At 45.8% G+C, this 19,753-nt stretch overlaps 1 protein-coding gene across 1 annotated transcript in view; it reads left to right on the plus strand.

Annotated features, from left to right (window-relative positions):
- Positions 1-383: 383 nt before the first annotated feature.
- st6galnac3 (ST6 (alpha-N-acetyl-neuraminyl-2,3-beta-galactosyl-1,3)-N-acetylgalactosaminide alpha-2,6-sialyltransferase 3) overlaps positions 384-19,753 on the plus strand; it is a 95,297-nt gene continuing 75,927 nt past the window's right edge. Inside the window, exons 1-2 of the mRNA XM_072440668.1 lie at positions 384-506; positions 17,969-18,378. Coding sequence (XP_072296769.1) covers positions 18,020-18,378 — 359 coding nt within the window. The 5' untranslated portion in view covers positions 384-506; positions 17,969-18,019. The remainder of the gene's footprint in view (positions 507-17,968; positions 18,379-19,753) is intronic.

Raw genomic sequence — 19,753 nt, forward strand, 5'->3', positions numbered from 1 at the left:
AAGGTGCAACATACAATAGTTATTAAGGTGCAACATGCAACAGTTATTAAGGTGCAACATACAACAGTTATTAAGGTGCAACATACAACAGTTATTAAGGTGCAACATACAACAGTTATTAAGGTGCAACATACAACAGTTATCAAGGTGCAACATGCAACAGTTATTGAGGTTAAACAGTTATTAAGGTGCAACCTACAACAGTTATCAAGGTGCAACATGCAACAGTTATTGAGGTTAAACAGTTATTAAGGTGCAACCTACAACATGCCCTTGAGCCTCTGTAAAGGCCGTTTCCGGAGCCTGACGTGCTGTGCGTTTGGTTTCAGAGGAAGTCGCTGATCGCCACCAGCCTGATCGTGGCCGTGTCGCTGCTGGTTGTGGCCGTGAACCTGTCGGAGAAGTCGTACTTCCTGCTGCAGCCCGTGTTCGGCCAGAGCCTGTTCAAGCCGCCGTACCGCGCCTTCAAACCGCACCCCGGATACCTGAGCGTGCCCAAGCAGGAGGTGAGAGACCAAACATGCCAGACACTGAAATAAATAACGTCTTTCCTCCTTTTGTACAGACAATTTATTATGAGATGAAATGACCTCGTTTCCTGCTTCTAACGATGGCATTAGCGCGGTAATTACAGCTCCGATGATTGTCGGCCCACGTTTCTGACTGTGTAAAGACGACAATGTGAACGTTGTTGGATGTGTCTTTTCACTCCCAAAACGCTAACTTCACGCGTCCTCCTTTTGTGCATGAATCCTTTTAATCTTCAAATAATATCGACTAATGAAAAATGTGTTCAACGAAGACGCCATCGAACAATACATCCACCAAACGACTAAACAACCACAGTCATAGAAACATTATATGCACAAAAAATAATATAAAAATTTTATATCATATTATCTTTTTCACTATTTTTTGATTGTAAAATGATTGGTAATTGTTAAGCTAGTTTAATATTCGCCGCGTGAGTTTGCCTCGTTCATCCTGGCTGCTGTTTACATCCCGCCGGAGCAGATCCGGAGCGTGGAGCGGACCTTCCCAGATTCCTTGTGTATCTTCTTGAGCGATGTTAACAAGGGGAATCTCAGCCACGAACTACCAAAGTACAGACAGTTTATTAAAGTCCCGACCAGAGAGCAGAACACGCTGGATCAACTCGTCAACATCAACTGCTACACAACAGTCAGCCACGCCTTCTGTGCCGTGACCCGAGCCGGGCTCATCAGACCACGTCATGGTTCATCTGATCCCCACGTACAGACAGAGGCTGAAGCTCTCCAAACCTGTAGTGAGGACTTCTAAGAGGTGGACCAACGAGGCAGTGGAGGAGGAGCAACATGCGTGTTTGGACATTACAGACTGGGAGGTTTTCAGAGCTGCCACAGACAGTCTGGATGAATACACGGACACTGTGACATCATACATTCGATTCTGTGAGGACAGCATTATACCAACTCACATTAAAGTCACTTTCAGCAGTGACAAACCCTGGTTCACACCCAAATTGAGGCAGTTGAGACAGCAGAAGGAGGCAGCGCACAGGGCCGGTGAGAGCGCTACAAAGATGCAAAGTACGGATTTAGCAGAGGTGTTGAGAGCTAGAGCCTGTTACAATACACGTCTGAAGCAGCAGTTCTCCAACAACCCCGCCTCTGTGTGGAGTGGGCCCGCCTCTGTGTGGAGTGGGCCCGCCTATGTGTGGAGTGGGCCCGCCTCTGTGTGGAGTGGGCCCGCCTCTGTGTGGAGTGGGCCCGCCTCTGTGTGGAGTGGGCCCGCCTCTGTGTGGAGTGGGTCCGCCTCTGTGTGGAGTGGGCTCCGGCTTCTCACCAACTACAAGCCCAGAGCCCCCCCTTCTGTAGATGACAGAAAACTGGCCCAGCAACTCAACTCTTTCTACTGCAGATTTAACACCCCCTCCCCCACTGTGGCCACCTCTGCCAACCCGATCGTCCCTGTTCCCAAGATGCCCCGGATCACTGGACTTAATGACTACAGACCTGTGGCACTGGCGTCTATAGTCATGAAGTAATTTGAGCGCCTGGTCCGCCCCCACCTCAAGTCCTTCACCTCCCCCCTGCTGGACCCCCTGCTGGACCCCCTGCAGTTCGCCTACAGAGCCAACAGGTCTGTAGACGACGCTATCAACCTGGCTCTCCACTTCACCTGCAGCATCTAGATTCCCCGGGAACCTACATCAGGATCCTGTTTGTGGACTTTGTCTCCAGGACTCTGGGACGAACAGGTCGGATCACAGCCGACCCTTCTCACCCTGGACACGGACTATTTGAGTCACTCCACTCAGGCAGGAGGCCACTCCCCTCAGACAGGAGACCACTCCCCTCAGGCAGGAGGCCACTCCCCTCAGACAGGAGACCACTCCCCTCAGGCAGGAGGCCACTCCCCTCAGACAGGAGACCACTCCCCTCAGGCAGGAGGCCACTCCCCTCAGGCAGGAGGCCACGGTCCATCTAGACCAGAACCTCCCGTCACAAGAACAGTTTGTTCCCTCTGCCGTTGAACTCATGAACACAGCCTAAGCACTTTGCACTCACTGCACTGTCACTTCTTATTGCACTACATAACTTTATATTTTATTATGTAAATATCATGCCGTTTTGTATTCATTGTTCAATGTTTTGTTGTTTGTGTTGCTCTGAATCACCAGGACAAGTTCAAATGTTTGTGAATTTTGTTCATTGACAAATGGCAATAAACCTTATTCTGATTCTGATTAATTCCATTGTCTGTCTCAACAAAGTCTTATATTTTCATCACTTAAATACATCATTTTGAATTGATTTAATAATACTCTGGCTGACTGCATTATTCTGAAAGTTTTCCGAGCCATCATTTTAATACTTTTCATTTGACCTTCAACATTTATCGTACACAATCATAACACACAGTTGATCTCACTTGACTTCTGTTTCGCGCAGTTTCAATGACTTTCTGTTCTGCTTTATTTATGTATCCGTATTACATTAACTCCCACGCCGTGAAAATAGCGCCCGTCTTTTCACAAACCAAAACGACTCCTCAGTTCAGACCACAACATATCGTCAGAACTCATCATAACTCATCTTTTCTCCGCCTCGTTCAGCGTCGCCGCCGTTCTCACCTCGGTCACAGAACCTCCCGTTTTGTCGCTCGTGAACCGTATTTCTCCCTCGCTCGAAGCCTGACCCTGTTGATTCCCGTATTCCCATTACAGTTTATGGAAATGGAAATATCAAAGGCTGATAATTCCGCGCGTGAAAGGAGGACTGTTCGGGGGCGGCGGCGGCGAGCGGAGAAGTAAATTGGATTGTGTTGATGTGCGTTAGATAGTGACGGCGTCGAGGCTGGACGAGGAAAGAAAATAGATTTGAATTTTGATTGAGAGGAGTTCCTACTTTTAGATCACATTTTAGACATTTTTTTGGTAACAACAAGAGAAAATGTTTTGTACTCACTTATATCACAAAAGACATCGTAAACATACTAATAATATTCAAAGCACCTGTTAAAATGGAGATTGGAGCTTGTTTTTTTTCTTAATTTCTCTCCTTTTTGTCTTGATTTATTTCCATTTTTGGCAGTGTTATTCATAAAGGGAAAGATATGACGTCTCTGCGGAGCTTGGTACCACTTATAGTTGAAATAAATCAGGCATCAGAGGCCAAAACCACAGAGTTTATTCTCCGGAACGTTCAGGAACAGCTTCGCTTTGAATTATGGGTCATTTTAGTTAGGCGTTTGAGAAGAACAGCCCCACGTTCCTCCAGTTTGAGCTGCTTTTTGGCGTAATAGCCAATCTGTCACTGCCCGATTTTGATTTCCGCGGCCACGTGTCAAAAAGGATTCTCAATTGAAAAAACAATACATTTTAAAGCGATATCAGACAGTTCTGTGACATCAGCCTCTGCAACAATGTCAATATTTTCAAAATTCGCATGAGAAAAGCGCGTCGTTTTACCTCGTCAGCCTTTGTCGTGACACCGCTCATCCTGCAGAGGGCACTAATCCTTCTAGTCTGTTTAGTTCCATCTTCAAAATGACATTCACTTACTCTCTATATTCTAATTCATTGACGTTAATGAAGTTGTTGGCGAGTAAACAGCCTCCACACAAGCAGCAGGACCGTCCCGCAGAGTCTCCCGCTCGCATCAGTCCGGATATTGGCCCCTGCGCAGCCTCTCGGTTCCGCCTGGTGTTTTCAGATGAATGCCCCGTCCTCGCCGCTCCTCCGAGGCCCGGCTCCGAGACCCCCCAAAGCCCCAAAGCAATCATCCTCTCACCCATCCCCCCCCCACCTCTGCCCGCCTGCCCGCCCCGGACAGCGTTGGGCCGTCCCGAAAGACCCAGGCCAATCAGGGAGACTGAAATTAGGCCTGTTTTGAGTGTTTCCAAACGGCCCACGTCAATGAAAGAGCCGAGCAAATGAAGAGAGCGGAGATTGGCCGGAGGACGAGTGGCTTTGAGCGGTTTTGGTCTCGGATGAATGGAAGATTATGCGCCGACTAAATCATTTCGTTGATGAAAGACGTGTGCGGCACGAACAAAAAGGTTCATAGAGGGCTTGAAATCGGCGTAGAACGTTTTTTTCCCCTCCCGAGCTGCATGTCGCTTAAAACATTTTCAATTCAACTCAGGTATTTAACAGAGTGAAACAACAACTGGCCGTCCCAAGTTTCCCTTCTTACTTGCTTCTGTATGCGCGCACTTTCAGGTGAATTCAGCAAGTCGTGATGGAGCAGCGACTCCACTCCGAGCTATAGACCGAAGTCCTCACTTGCAAGTAAACATTGCCCGGGTTTTGCTCATCTTTGTAAATAATGAATAATTGTCAGTAAAATCTGCATACCTGCTGTTGGGTGCAAGCAAATACGTTCTTCAGCTGTTTAGATGTTTGGTCGGACTTGAGAGGCGAGACAAGTGGTACAAAAGGATGTAATTGTCCAGCACAGGTAAGAGAAGAACGTCTAGTGTCTATCGGTGTGTTTACGCCAGGGAAAGCGGATAACTGGCCAAGTCGCATTCAAACCGACCTTTTCGAAATGCGTGCGAACGAAGTGAGAAGTGCGATTGAGGCGCCAGACATCCTAATAATGTGCGGGGAAGTCCTCGTGTCGTCGTAGAGTTTAGAGTTTAGACTTTGGAGACAAGGAGCAAGACTGGAAGAGGCCTTCAACTGAACCAGGTAAGGAACAGACAGGAACAGTCGCTTTAGCTCAGCAGAGGTGACAAACTACGGCACGCTGCGCTAAAGTACAAGTAAAAACTACCGGAGCCTGTTTGACTGCGCGTGAACAACAAAAGTTCCACGTCTGAAAATCAAATGCTCGAACTTGTGGTCACATATTCGTGTGATGGCCTGTCTTTATTTGCAATTATAGCTACATATTAGCTAAAGCAATATTAGCTGTTGCAGATAGAAGGTCAGATCATAGAGATAATTGGTCCAACAGTTCTATTCCGTTTTACGTGCCTTGTTATGTATCCATGGGAGAATTCAGGTTTAATTGCAATCAAATCGAAACTGCAATATGCTCATTGCCTTCATTCAAATTGCATCATCCAAAGTACCATAAATGTCTCCAAAAACTTCCGACCTGCTGTCGACCGGGACACCAGCGCTCGGAAAAGGTTTTTGGGGTAAAGATGATTTGAGTTTGGCTGTTCAGCGTTCTCCAAGTTCTCCGTGCCCGTAAAGTATCCTGCGGCACAACATCTTGCCCCATACCTCGTCCCGAAGGCTTTATACAGCATGGACTGGGGACAGAGAGTGAAGAGGCATTCGGCAAATGGTCGACGCAGTGACGCGAACCCACAACACCGAGGTAGAAACAACCACAAGCCGTGCAGTGTTCTCGGTGTAACGGTCTGTCACGCACACGTAGGGCCCCGTCGCCGTCGCGCCCCCTCCTGCCCGCCGCCGTGATGGATGGCCTACGAGAGCGGGAAACATTCGTCTTCCGGTTCTTCGGATCCGGAGCGCAGACTGGAGCGCGATGTTTCCATGAAGATTTGATGTCCCATTCAAGGGTTTATAAATGTGTCAAAAGGCTCGAGCAGAGGAGGAAGTCGGCTCGTGTGGAGCGTTTAATTAAGAACAGACGCTGTGGAGGAGGAAGATACAGCAATGCAAGACAATAGAATGGTAGTGGCGTGACAAACATGTGTAAAAATGGTAATTTCACGTGGAAACAAGATCCATCTGTCACGCGTCAACATTTCATGGATAAATGCTTTACTATAACTCAGCGTGAGGACTCTATACGACCAGGAAACATGGTGTATGTGCTTTAATTATAGACCCTTCCAGGAGTGACGTGCTCAGCCTGGCACTGACAAACGCTCTACCACATTCATGTTATTACGGCAGCAAAAAAAAAAAGATGAATTTGCCAGCGCAGCCAAGTGGTTGTTGTTTATATTTTCATTACCTTTTGATATATTACGAATTCAGGACTAACATTCCCTCAACAAACTGTTTTGTCCTTGGTGCATTATCGTCCAGCAAAACATCAGATTCAAGACCATTGTTAGCATATACTAACTTTGACGCTAATTGCTAACGTGAATCTACGCCAAACAGTTTCTAACAAAGCTCTGGTGTTTCTCACGTGCGGTCGAGTTGTTTGTCAGTCGCCAAAACAACCCTGGTTTTTCATCGTTTGTGATGTTTGGAGGCTAATGCTAACTCCTTTAGAAAGCAGACTTTCTGGTTTCAAACACAGGAAAAGGTCCGTATGGAAAGGCGGAAAAATACCCGTATCCCTCGTCACCACGCCATAAAGAACGTGCATTCTTACTGATCTGACCTGGAATTTGGGCCGATGGTTTTCATGGAGACACGTTTAATGCCACACTGTGAAACATTCCAAACAAGCGCGGAGGCAAACGTTCCCTCCACCACAAACGTAACATAGTGCGCCTTCAAGTTATGATAAAGAGGATGTATTAGGTAAAATGTGATGAGCGTTTCACCACATTATAATGGTGTTTTCTCTTCGTTATCGTATTCAAAGTAACATTTCAGTTGATCCAAGCATGTTTGAGTGATCCTGTGCTGTATTTGAGGAAAAGTTATGCTTTCACCTTCCCCCGATCTCCATCCACTGACTCAGACTCCGGGTCAAACATTTAGGGTTTAAAAATGTTGCACAGCCATTTTGCAACAATAAAAACATGTAAACAACAATCCACTGTTTGTTACACTATGAAGAGGCGGAGCTTAACAGTTCTGCAGCTTTGAACAGGAAGTCAATGACTGTTTCTGGCCATTTCAGCGCAATATTGAGCTTCACGTCGAATAGATAATGTTATAGTTTAATACGAAATACCTGAAAAAGCACAATATCTTCTTTAAAGGTGCCATAATGTGCTTTTTTCACGTTTCGTAGTCTATCCTAAGTGTATAATTGATAATAATAAGGGTTGTGCAACACCCTTAACATAATAGTTAAGAAATATCACCCAGACCTTGGACCCCCTCACCAACCCGGAAATGCAGACGGTTTGGTTTGATATTTGCCCCCACCCTTGTGAAGAGCGATCTGGCTCCCCCGCCCAACCCGTGACGTAGTCTCAGAGCGTGTGTGTGCCCCGCCCACCTGTGACGTAGCCCCACAGCTGCGATGCACAGCTCCTGCCGCGCGAGTGAGAAACGATCAACATTACTTTGAGCCGAAATAAATCTGGTGTTTATTCTACAGCGTGCGCAGAACAGATATATCTATAGATCTATATATATATATATATATATATATATATATATATATATAAAAGTCTTATGTCCATCGCGCTCTTATTTCCTGGTTTTTCGGTATCGGATAGAACTTCTCTCCGTTTATTTTCCCGGTTGCTGCATCAACTGCCACATAAACCTTCACCATTGTGATAATAGTAAAGAGTGCGATATCATTAATGACGTTTTGGGCCTCTTTGAACCGTGTTTCCTCGTAAATCGAAGCAGAAAAACTCCGGGGCTTGTATGGGGAGACGAGCCTGCAGCTGCACGGAGCCGGGGGGAAGGGGGCGGGAGGCGGCAGGCGGGAGGGGGAGGCGGGTGGAGAGGGGGGGGAGGGGGGATGATGACACGTGTCTGTGATTATGACGTGGTCCTGTGAACACCCCCCGTCAGTTTGGAGATTCGAGGAAAGGAGATAGTCTGTAATATAGCTAAACACTGCGGGAATCAATCATTCATGGGTACATATATGAAGCACAAATAGCAATGTAAGAAGGTTAAAAGCTCTGAAAAGTCGATTTTGCATGTTATGGGACCTTTAAAGTAGAGTTTTTTGTCCCTGTGAAATAGATTTCGTATATTCGACTCAACAAGTAAGTAAGACAGTTGCAACAAAGTACGTTCCTGCTCCTGTTCCGTCTTCCCGCTGTTCACAATAAATGTCAAGTGTCTCCCCCGAAACTGAAACTAATCAAAAAACGTTGCATCACGCCACGCGCCAATTGGGTCCGACCTTGGCCTCTGCCCTTTGGTTTAATCCTCCGCGAGGCGTGAAGACGGCTCCGACAGCTCGTAAACACAAGCGGCGGATTGCAAAAAAGAGACGACCTTCGACAACGATAGAGAAGTCGCAAATTAATCAAATATATATCTCTGTTTTTGGTTCGCCCTCCAACTTCATTTCCGCCAACAGCCAAAATGAATCAATGGAGTTTAAAAGAATCGCTCGGAGCACCGGAACGCCGCCGCAACTTCTTGGCTCATTTGTATTATTAACATTGCTTATTAATTAATGGCCTTCGATGCATTAAAATGAGCGTCAAGGTTGGGTTCACGCGCTCCAATTTTGAGCGAGACACGTCCCGGTCGACAATTAGCTGTTTGAAAACGGCGAGTGAAGCGTTGCCAAGGCGACTTGTGTCGGAACCAAAAGGGCGAAGATTGTGCCGGGGAAAGAGCGCACAGCGATTACGGCGTGACGCTTTTGAACGGCGGCGTTAAACTTTAAAAACACCAACGTGAGTCATAGTAAAGCAGAGAAAAGTGTCTCGATTTGGAGGCGGCTTTTTGTGCGTTTCGTTTTATGTTTGGCGTCACTTTTATTCCAGCTGGAGAGTTATTTAAATGTACTCTTATTAGTAACTGCAGTGAGGTGGGTGCAAAAGTACTGATGCCCTAATTTATACTGAAACGAGCATTGGAACTAGCATCAGTACTGAACAAAAAAGACAAAAAAAGACAAAAAGGACTAAATTAAACCTTTCTTGACATGATTTAGTTGTATCAGAATTAGATAGTATAGTATTGTAATAGTATGCACTCTCTTGTCTAAAAGAGTTTGAATGGTTCTGTGAAACATAATCTCAATTTCATTTGATATTTTTCTGCATAATAAATCTTATCTGAATCTTAAAAAAGGTGAAAAAGTGTGTTTTCTGTGTCCATGACGGTAAAGGACTGTTGTCATGTCCTTTACACATGCTCTAGATGTGCCTTTGCTTTGGCCTCTCATGTTTCAGAACTCAATAATAATAATAATTTAAAAATGTAAAATTATCGATCACACTTTCCAAGGTAACTCAAAGACGCTGTCAAATTTAAATGCGCTGTACCTGATTTTTTTTTTAGCATTTTGAAACGTGAAAAACAGAACTATTTCATGTACCTGATCTTTTGAATGTAATAAATCTGTTTTAGATATAGATATAGTGTAAAAGCAGGTGAAAATGAGACCACAACGCTTTCTTTATTCCGAGAAGCAGGAAGAGCGCCGTTAGCATGCTAACGTTAATCACGGTGAGTATTTAGGATGCTCGGAACGCTTTAGATACGTGAGTGGAACACGTGGAGCTCTGTTTTTCACGTTTCAAAACAGTAAAAATCAGGTGGAGTGCCTTTAAAAGAATGCAACGTATTATTTAGCATTAGCGCGCGTTCCCTCGCCTGGATTGGGTGCGCGCTAATACGAGCGCGCAGTCGTAACGATGGACACAATTTGACGGCAGAGATGCTCGGGATGAGTCTGAGTGCCACTTTGGACGTCACAGTTTAAGCGTAGTATTTTCTGAGGCTCAGCGCAAGAGGACCTTGTGAACAGGATTCCCGAAACACAAGCTGTTTTTGACGAGGAAACATGCTTACAACATGGTCAAAAGTTTACAAAAGTCAAATTAGCCTTGTATGAGAGCGATAACACTGCCAGAGCGGCGTTCATTCCGACACCTGTGGTACACGCTCTGTTGTCATATTTGTCAAACAGGATTTATCTCTCGTAAATGTGAGACTGGAAGTGTGACGGAGTTATGGGTGAAGGATGGAGGGGGGTCCGAGGGGGGTTTGTGATGGACGATCTGCTGACGGCTCAAGGCTTCAACCATGTGTGTCAGATACAGGCAATGGGCCCGCTGCGGAGACGGACAGAAAGACAGGTTTTTTTTAGTACATTTAAAAGAGAGCAAATATTAAACAAAAAAAAGGAGAAAATATTTAGTTTTTTCTCCAATATTTATCTCTCAATTTCTTATTTAATTTTTTATCACTTTTTCTGTGATAATTACCAAATCAACTCTGTAACTTAGAGCTGAAATAATACTTTGTGGGGGTAAAAATTTATTGTGTGAAGATTTTCTTTGCACTTGTGGGAACGTTTTGTAATTAATTTCATAATATGACAAGATCTGAGCTGTAAAGAGTTGAATAAGTAACTTCTCGGACTAATTATAGATACTAATGATGGATTCTGTGCAATTATATGTTGCCGTTCATGTTTTAAAAGGGTTTTCTGTCAATCCTGCTTGTTGGTTATTATGACTCTCTACAAATTCTGTCCTTGAGCAAGACACTTCAGTAGATTACAATTAAAGCCGCAAATTGCAAAGTCACGTTAAGTGTCTGGAAAATCCTTCATAAGACTGATTGTTGTTATTATCGAGTGCATTCTCTCATTGAAGTGGAAATGTTTTCTCGACATCTGCTCTCTCTGAACCCGGCCGTGTGTGCACTGCGTTCTGGGCTCTGTTTACCGAATTCCTCCGTCGAACACCTTCCGCCGTTCGTTCATTATATTCAGTTCCGTGCCGCGTGGACTCGGGCGTTCTCCGCATAAATATCGGACCGAACGCGTCGGGAATCTTTATTCAAACCGGCGAGATTCTGCGCTATTGGAATGATCAACAAGCCGAGACGTGACCGTTTCTCTTTGCTAACTTTCTTTTCACTCCAGCAACCCCATCGAGTACATTAGCCTCAATAAGCTCCAGCTCCCAGTTACAAAAATCACTCTTGAGGTTTCAGAACAAGTCCCCGCACTCATAAATTATCCAAACAAAAATGCCTATATGAAGATAAATTGGCCTTTTCGCAGTGCGGCGTTTTTCTGAAAAGTATCTGTAACCTCTTTGCTCCCCATTCAATTAACGTAATCAGCGTTATTCTTCCTGGAGCGCAGTAATCCGACGGCGTATAGAAGAGCCTATAGACGAGACGCGCCGCTTTTTAAAAATAATTATCAGACACGTTTTAATCATGGTTGGTTCACAAGCGGCGCTGCCAAGAGATCACTTTGGACCCTTCCCGTCTGTGAAATATATACGCGCTTCCTGTGCGTTTATTTAAAGAGTGAAGTAGAGACTAAAGTACAAGAGAAGAGCTGGAGCTGACTTTCTCCGCGAGGGTCGGGGGAGGGGCACATGTTGTTACGACCCCTGGCCTCCTTGTTGTGTGTTGAAATGCTTGACCTTCCAAACATGGCTGCAATCATGGGGCGTGTCTTTATATATATCCCACTTCCTGTTAGGCTGCTGCTTCCTGCTCCGTCTGGTTTGCTGGCCAATCCAGAGCCTCCACCTGCTGCCCCTCGAGGTAGAACATTGACATCACATCATCATCATTACGTCGTCTTATACCGTACAATGTTCATTTGTGTGACAAACAGATAATGCAAATGTTCTATTCCTGAGTAGTAGTAGTAGTAGTAGTAGTAGTAGTAGTAGTAGTAGTAGTAATAGTAGTAGTAGTAGTAGTAGTAGTAGTAGTAGTAGTAGTAGTAGTAGTAGTAGTAATAGTAATAGTAGTAGTAGTAGTAGTAGTAGTAGTAGTAGTAGTAGTAGTAGTAGTAGTAGTAGTAGTAATAGTAATAGTAATAGTAGTAGTAGTAGTAGTAGTAGTAGTAGTAGTAGTAGTAGTAGTAGTAGTAGTAGTAGTAGTAGTAGTAGTAGTAGTAGTAGTAGTAGTAGTAGTAGTAGTAGAAGAAGTAGTAGTAGTAGTAGTAGTAGTAGTCGTAGTAGTAGTAGTAGTAGTAGTAGTAGTAGTAGTAGAAGTAGTAGTAGTAGTAGTAGTAGTAGTAGTAGTAGTAGTAGTAGTAGTAGTAGTAGTAGTAGTAGAAGTAGTAGTAGAAGTAGTAGTAGTAGTAGTAGTCGAAGTAGTAGTAGTAGTAGTAGTAGTAGTAGTCGTAGTAGTAGTAGTAGTAGTAGTAGTAGTAGAAGTAGTAGTAGTAGTAGTAGTAGTCGTAGTAGTAGTAGTAGTAGTAGTAGTAGTAGTAGTGGAACATTTAACTAAGTACATTCTCCACATTCATGAATGCACTGAATTGAAACAGATTTAATCGAAGATAAGTTTGTCATCTTAAGTTCGGGAGCAGGGCCACACCCCTTTCACGCCCCCTTCCTGTGGCTACACTGTTTAAGCATCCAGGTCACACACATCAGCGTTCGTGACTTCGTGCCCTTCCCTCCGACCCTCTTCTAAGGTGGCCCCCGGAGCCCACAGAAGCCCCCAAACTGCATCCATTTCTGTACATTTGTGTTGTTCATGTTTCTCGTATGTCGATAAACACTTTGCGTCGTAGCCGGGGTCGTGGTCCTCGCTAGTGAAAAGAGAAAAGTCTAATTGTCAATAAAAGTCCTTCTCTAAAAAATATATGATTATTTAATTATGCTGTTTTGACCACACTTATCTGGTCGGTTAAGTTCTTCTGAAAGTCCGTTTTGTGCTAATGTTTCCTCGGGGAAATTAAACTGGAAATGTCAGGGACCAGACTCATTAGAACATGAAGCTAAACAGCGAGCGGTTCTTTTGAATGTTGTTGAAAAAAAAAGTCAAATTACATCTGCAGAACTGAAAGCGTCCGCCCACTTCACACATTCACCAGGAAATGGAATTGGGACTCACAAACGGGCGATCATTTCAATATCCTGCCGGCTTCAGAAATACGCATAGTGAAAACGTGTGAAAGAGGCGCATTTGTCGTGTACTTCCATCTCGTGAGCAGAGAAACTTTTAAAAAACGATTGGACTGAGGCAGAGCCGAGGTCGGCGCAGCAAACACGTGAATTTCATCAAACGTGGCTTCAGGTGCGAAAAGAGAACGAGTCCAGGTTTATTTCAGATTCAATTCTGTCTTGAATCCAAAATATTGCATTGTGATTTATTGCTGCAGTTGGGCACAATATCTCGCTCAGTTTCACTTTATTTAAGATCAAGATTCACATTTTACAGTTCATTTAAAGGACACGTATTATGCAAAATGTACTTTATTGTTCTGTTTTTTTGCTTCATTGGCTCTTGTTTTTCATTCATCCTGTTGAATGTCATTGTTTGTTCACACTGCTGACAGCAGAGGGCGCTCCGACGCTTACCTCATTGAAAACGACATGATTTTATGTTTGAAAAGTGTGAAATGCTAATGCAAATGTGGCCAAAAAACAAGTTTAAAAGCCAATTAAAGCCAACAACAGGCAGAATATGTCCACTTTAAATTCATACCTTTGCTTTTTTAGCTAATTACCACCATCCATCTGCCTGTATGATGACGCATGAACTGCAGCGCTGTTAGATTCATCACGATCATTGAACAATAACAATTAGCGCACCACAAAACTCGTCATTTCAAATTTCTCTGGCAAAAAGAAAATCACCTTAATCACCCGTAAAAAGGTTTTGTTCTGTGTAAACTCTGCTCAGCCTGTAGTTCATCATATTCCAGTCTTTTTGTCAAACGTCCATGAGGCAGAAAAACACCTCCACGAGCCGGACAGACCATAATAAACACAGTGGTTGTGGTTGCCAGGGGTGACGCAGAGGGACTTGTGATCTGGGGCGGACGGTGAGGGACCCTGTTTTTATCTGACTTCCAAACATCTGAGAACTTAAAATACACCCAAAGCCAATGGGGACTGGCTTATGGGGACTTTCAACAGTTCTCTTTCCAAAGACATTTGCTTAACACCTCTGCTGTGGCGGTGGGTTATGTGGGTTTTGTCTGTAATGTCCAGAGAACTCCACCATTGTGTTAAAATGTGTGTTTTTGTTATTATTGTTTCATTTGGTTTTAATGTCTGAGCCGTTAAGTTAAAGGAGTCATATTATTTTGGGGGTTTGTGTTGATTTATGGCATTTTTGTGTTTCACCCCTTTCTTTTCTTACTTGGTTTGACCAGGGGAGGGGCTAGGGGAGGAGCTAGGGGAGGGGATAGGGGGTTATAAGGGAACTCTGCTGATTGTTGGGAGAGAGAGCCTAGGAGACCCTGTCTGCTGTGAGACCCTGTCACTGTGAGACCCTGTCTGCTGTGAGACCCTGTTACTGTGAGACCCTGTTATTGTGAGATCCTGTTACTGTGAGACCCTGTTACTGTGAGACCCTGTCACTGTGAGACCCTGTTACTGTGAGACCCTGTCACTGTGAGACCCTGTTACTGTGAGACCCTGTCTGCTGTGAGACCCTGTCACTGTGAGACCCTGTCACTGTGAGACCCTGTCACTGTGAGACCCTGTCTGCTGTGAGACCCTGTTACTGTGAGACCCTGTTACTGTGAGACCCTGTCACTGTGAGACCCTGTCTGCTGTGAGACCCTGTTACTGTGAGACCCTGTCACTGTGAGACCCTGTCTGCTGTGAGACCCTGTTACTGTGAGACCCTGTCACTGTGAGACCCTGTTACTGTGAGACCCTGTTACTGTGAGACCCTGTCTGCTGTGAGACCCTGTTACTGTGAGACCCTGTCACTGTGAGACCCTGTCTGCTGTGAGACCCTGTTACTGTGAGACCCTGTCTGCTGTGAGACCCTGTCACTGTGAGACCCTGTTACTGTGAGACCCTGTCACTGTGCGACCCTGTTACTGTGAGACCCTGTCTGCTGTGAGACCCTGTTACTGTGAGACCCTGTCACTGTGAGACCCTGTTATTGTGAGACCCTGTCACTGTGAGACCCTGTTACTGTGAGACCCTGTCACTGTGTGACCCTGTTACTGTGAGACCCTGTCACTGTGAGACCCTGTTACTGTGAGACCCTGTCACTGTGCGACCCTGTTACTGTGAGACCCTGTCTGCTGTGAGACCCTGTCACTGTGAGACCCTGTCTGCTGTGAGACCCTGTCACTGTGAGACCCTGTCTGCTGTGAGACCCTGTTACTGTGAGACCCTGTTATTGTGAGACCCTGTCACTGTGAGACCCTGTCTGCTGTGAGACCCTGTCACTGTGAGACCCTGTTATTGTGAGACCCTGTTACTGTGAGACCCTGTTACTGTGAGACCCTGTCACTGTGAGACCCTGTTACTGTGAGACCCTGTCACTGTGAGACCCTGTTACTGTGAGACCCTGTTACTGTGAGACCCTGTCTGCTGTGAGACCCTGTTACTGTGAGACCCTGTCACTGTGAGACCCTGTTACTGTGAGACCCTGTCTGCTGTGAGACCCTGTCACTGTGCGACCCTGTTACTGTGAGACCCTGTCTGCTGTGAGACCCTGTTACTGTGAGACCCTGTCACTGTGAGACCCTGTCTGCTGTGAGACCCTGTCACTGTGAGACCCTGTCTGCTGTGAGACCCTGTTACTGTGAGACCCTGTTATTGTGAGACCCTGTCTGCTGTGAGACCCTGTTACTGTGAGACCCTGTCACTGTGAGACCCTGTTACTGTGAGACCCTGTCACTGTGAGACCCTGTTACTGTGAGACCCTGTTACTGTGAGACCCTGTCACTGTGAGACCCTGTTACTGTGAGACCCTGTTACTGTGAGACCCTGTCTGCTGTGAGACCCTGTTACTGTGAGACCCTGTTATTGTGAGACCCTGTTACTGTGAGACCCTGTTACTGTGAGACCCTGTCACTGTGAGACCCTGTTACTGTGAGACCCTGTCACTGTGCGACCCTGTTACTGTGAGACCCTGTCTGCTGTGAGACCCTGTTACTGTGAGACCCTGTTACTGTGAGACCCTGTCTGCTGTGAGACCCTGTTACTGTGAGACCCTGTTATTGTGAGACCCTGTCTGCTGTGAGACCCTGTTACTGTGAGACCCTGTCACTGTGAGACCCTGTTACTGTGAGACCCTGTCACTGTGAGACCCTGTTACTGTGAGACCCTGTTACTGTGAGACCCTGTCTGCTGTGAGACCCTGTCTGCTGTGAGACCCTGTTACTGTGAGACCCTGTTATTGTGAGACCCTGTTACTGTGAGACCCTGTTACTGTGAGACCCTGTCACTGTGAGACCCTGTCACTGTGAGACCCTGTCACTGTGAGACCCTGTTACTGTGAGACCCTGTCACTGTGAGACCCTATCACTGTGAGACCCTGTTACTGTGAGACCCTGTCACTGTGAGACCCTGTCACTGTGAGACCTGTAAATAGTGTGTTTGATAGTGGTGGTTCTCTTCACTGTAAATACTCTGTATTTGTCTGTAAATAAAAAGCACCTCACATGTTCTGTTTAAATGAACTTGTGACAAAGGAACAATAAAAACATCGTCTGTGTTTTTCCTTTTCTTTTTCTTCTACATAATTATCAACATCCAGCTCTGTTTTATTCTCACTACTTTTGGAGCTTGTTATCGTGTTCAAACTATTTTCCATCATCAAAAACACGGCCAGGGTTTTATTCTTCATTAATCACGTCTGTGTCTTGTTCTGATAATGACGCCATGCTAAAAGGCTGTTAAAGCTTCTGTTTATGTTTGTGCTGTGGAAGAGTTCATCATGGCCACAGTCCCCTCAGTTATATATATATATATATATATATATATATATATATATGTATATTATCAGCGTTTCTCATTGTGTTTTCCCTGTATAAATAAATAAATAAATAAAATGAATGAATGAGCACAAATAATGACTTAAAATATTACCCTTGCATTTAAATTGCATCATTTTAAGTTCTGAGGTTATGAATTACAAATACCACTGTGACTAAAAGTGTGCTTAAAAGCCATTAAAGGTAAAAAGAAAAGCATGATATTTCCACTTCAAATTTGACTGAGATTTTCCAGACTGAAATTTTTTCTTTTTTGTCTGAGGTGCGACTTATGAGTACTCCAGAGCGACTTATATGTGATATTATTTATTATTTTCACACTGACAACCACAAGAGGGCGCTCTAGGCTCTAAGCGACGCAGAAGAAGAATCTACACTTCCTCTTCCTCTGGAGTTTGTGAAGTTGTTTAGAAGTGACACAGAGGAAGAAGAATTCAGTGGATTTAGTGATTTGGGGTAAAACTGATGCTTTGGTAAACTTGTTAGCATGTTCTTTATGCTATAGTTATCTGAATAACTGTTAATATGTTACGTTAACATACCAGACACTTACCACAGTTCTGTCTGTGCCTCATGTAGCTGAAGGTGTTAGCGTTAGCATACGTCATGTAGCTGAAGGTGTTAGCGTTAGCATACGTCATGTAGCTGAAGGTGTTAGCGTTAGCATACGTCATGTAGCTGAAGGTGTTAGCGTTAGCATACGTCATGTAGCTGAAGGTGTTAGCGTTAGCATACGTCATGTAGCTGAAGGTGTTAGCGTTAGCATACGTACACCTATTCACCATGTTCTCTCATCTGTTATTATTTTAAACTGCATTTACAGATGAAATGTCTGTTCTTGACTTATACTCCAGTGCGACTTATGTATGTTTTTTCTTCTCTACTCTGTATTTTTGGCTGGTGCGACTTATACTCCAGAAATACGCTCGTTAAAGCTTATCTCTTGTGCACAGGCGGGACAGTTTTAACCCCGTCTCCGTCTCTGGTTGCAGCCGCTGAAGCTCCAGTGCGACCTGTGCAGCGTGGTGTCCAGCTCGGGTCAGATGCTGGGTCAGGGTCTGGGCGCTCTGGTCGACCGCTCGCCCTGCATCTGGAGGATGAACAACGCTCCCACGCGAGGGTTCGAGGGCGACGTGGGACACCGGACCACGTTGCGGGTGGTGTCCCACACGAGCGTGCCCCTGATCCTGCAGAAGCCCCAGTACTTCTTCGGACAGTCCAACGACACGGTCTACGTGGTGTGGGGGCCCCTGAGGAACATGAGGAAGGACGGGAAAGGCATCGTGTACAATATGCTGAAGCAGGCGGCGGAGAACTACCCGCAGGCTCAGATCTACGTGACGACCGAAGAGAGGATGAACTACTGCGACATGGTGTTCAAGAAGGAGACGGGCAAAGACAGGTGAGACGCAGCCACCGGTTCAATCTCTTTTACTCGTGATGTTTGAACTCGTATTGTGAAGCTTTGAGCGATGACGCTGTAGTGGGAGTGTCTCTTTCATCAGACGACCTCACTTTTCCATTTAAACCATCTCTTTTTTGAAAATCCTCCTCTCCTCCTCCTCGCCTCCTCTTCTCCTCCTCTTCTCCTCCTCCTCTCCTCCTTCTCTTCTCCTCTTCTCCTCCTCTTCTCCTCTTCTCCTCCTCTTCTCCTCCTCTTCTCCTCTTCTCCTCCTCTCCTCCTCTTCTCCTCTTCTCCTCCTCTTCTCCTCCTCCTCTCCTCCTTCTCTTCTCCTCTTCTCCTCCTCTTCTCCTCTTCTCCTCCTCTTCTCCTCCTCTTCTCCTCTTCTCCTCCTCTCCTCCTCTTCTCCTCCTCTCCTCCTCTTCTCCTCCTCCTCTCCTCCTCCTCTTCTCCTCTTCTCCTCCTCTTCTCCTCCTCCTCTTCTCCTCCTCTTCTCCTCTTCTCCTCCTCTTCTCCTCTTCTCCTCTTCTCCTCCTCTTCTCCTCCTCTCCTCCTCTTCTCCTCTTCTCCTCCTCCTCTCCTCCTTCTCTTCTCCTCTTCTCCTCCTCTTCTCCTCTTCTCCTCCTCTTCTCCTCTTCTCCTCCTCTCCTCCTCTTCTCCTCCTCTTCTCCTCTTCTCCTCCTCTTTTCCTCCTCCTCTTCTCCTCCTCTCCTCCTTTTCTCCTCCTTCTCTTCTCCTCTTCTCCTCCTCTTCTCCTCTTCTCCTCCTCTTCTCCTCCTCTTCTCCTCTTCTCCTCCTCTTCTCCTCCTCTCCTCCTCCTCTCCTCCTCTTCTCCTCCTCTCCTCCTCTTCTCCTCCTCCTCTCCTCCTTCTCTTCTCCTCTTCTCCCCTTCTCCTCCTCTCCTCCTCTTCTCCTCCTCTTCTCCTCTCCTCCTCCTCTCCTCCTCTTCTCCTCCTCCTCTCCTCCTCTCTCTCCTCCTCTTCTCCTCTTCTCCTCCTCTCCTCCTCCTCCTCTTCTCCTCCTCTCCTCCTTCTCTTCTCCTCCTCTTCTCCTCTTCTCCTCCTCTCCTCCTCCCTCCTCTTCTCCTCCTCTCCTCCTCTTCTCCTCCTCTTCTCCTCCTCTCCTCCTCTTCTCCTCCTCTTCTCCTCCTCTCCTCCTCTTCTCCTCCTCTCCTCCTCCTCTCCTCCTCTCCTCCTTCTCTTCTCCTCCTCTTCTCCTCTTCTCCTCTCCTCCTCCTCTCCTCCTCTCCTCCTTCTCTTCTCCTCCTCTTCTCCTCTTCTCCTCCTCTCCTCCTCCCTCCTCTTCTCCTCCTCTCCTCCTCTTCTCCTTCTCTTCTCCTCTTCTCCTCCTCTTCTCCTCCTCTCCTCCTCTTCTC

Source organism: Eucyclogobius newberryi, unplaced genomic scaffold, assembly GCF_026437365.1.
Source record: "Eucyclogobius newberryi isolate DKJ021-1_F unplaced genomic scaffold, fEucNew1.0.hap1 SCAF_12, whole genome shotgun sequence".
NCBI classification, from domain to species: domain Eukaryota; kingdom Metazoa; phylum Chordata; class Actinopteri; order Gobiiformes; family Gobiidae; genus Eucyclogobius; species Eucyclogobius newberryi.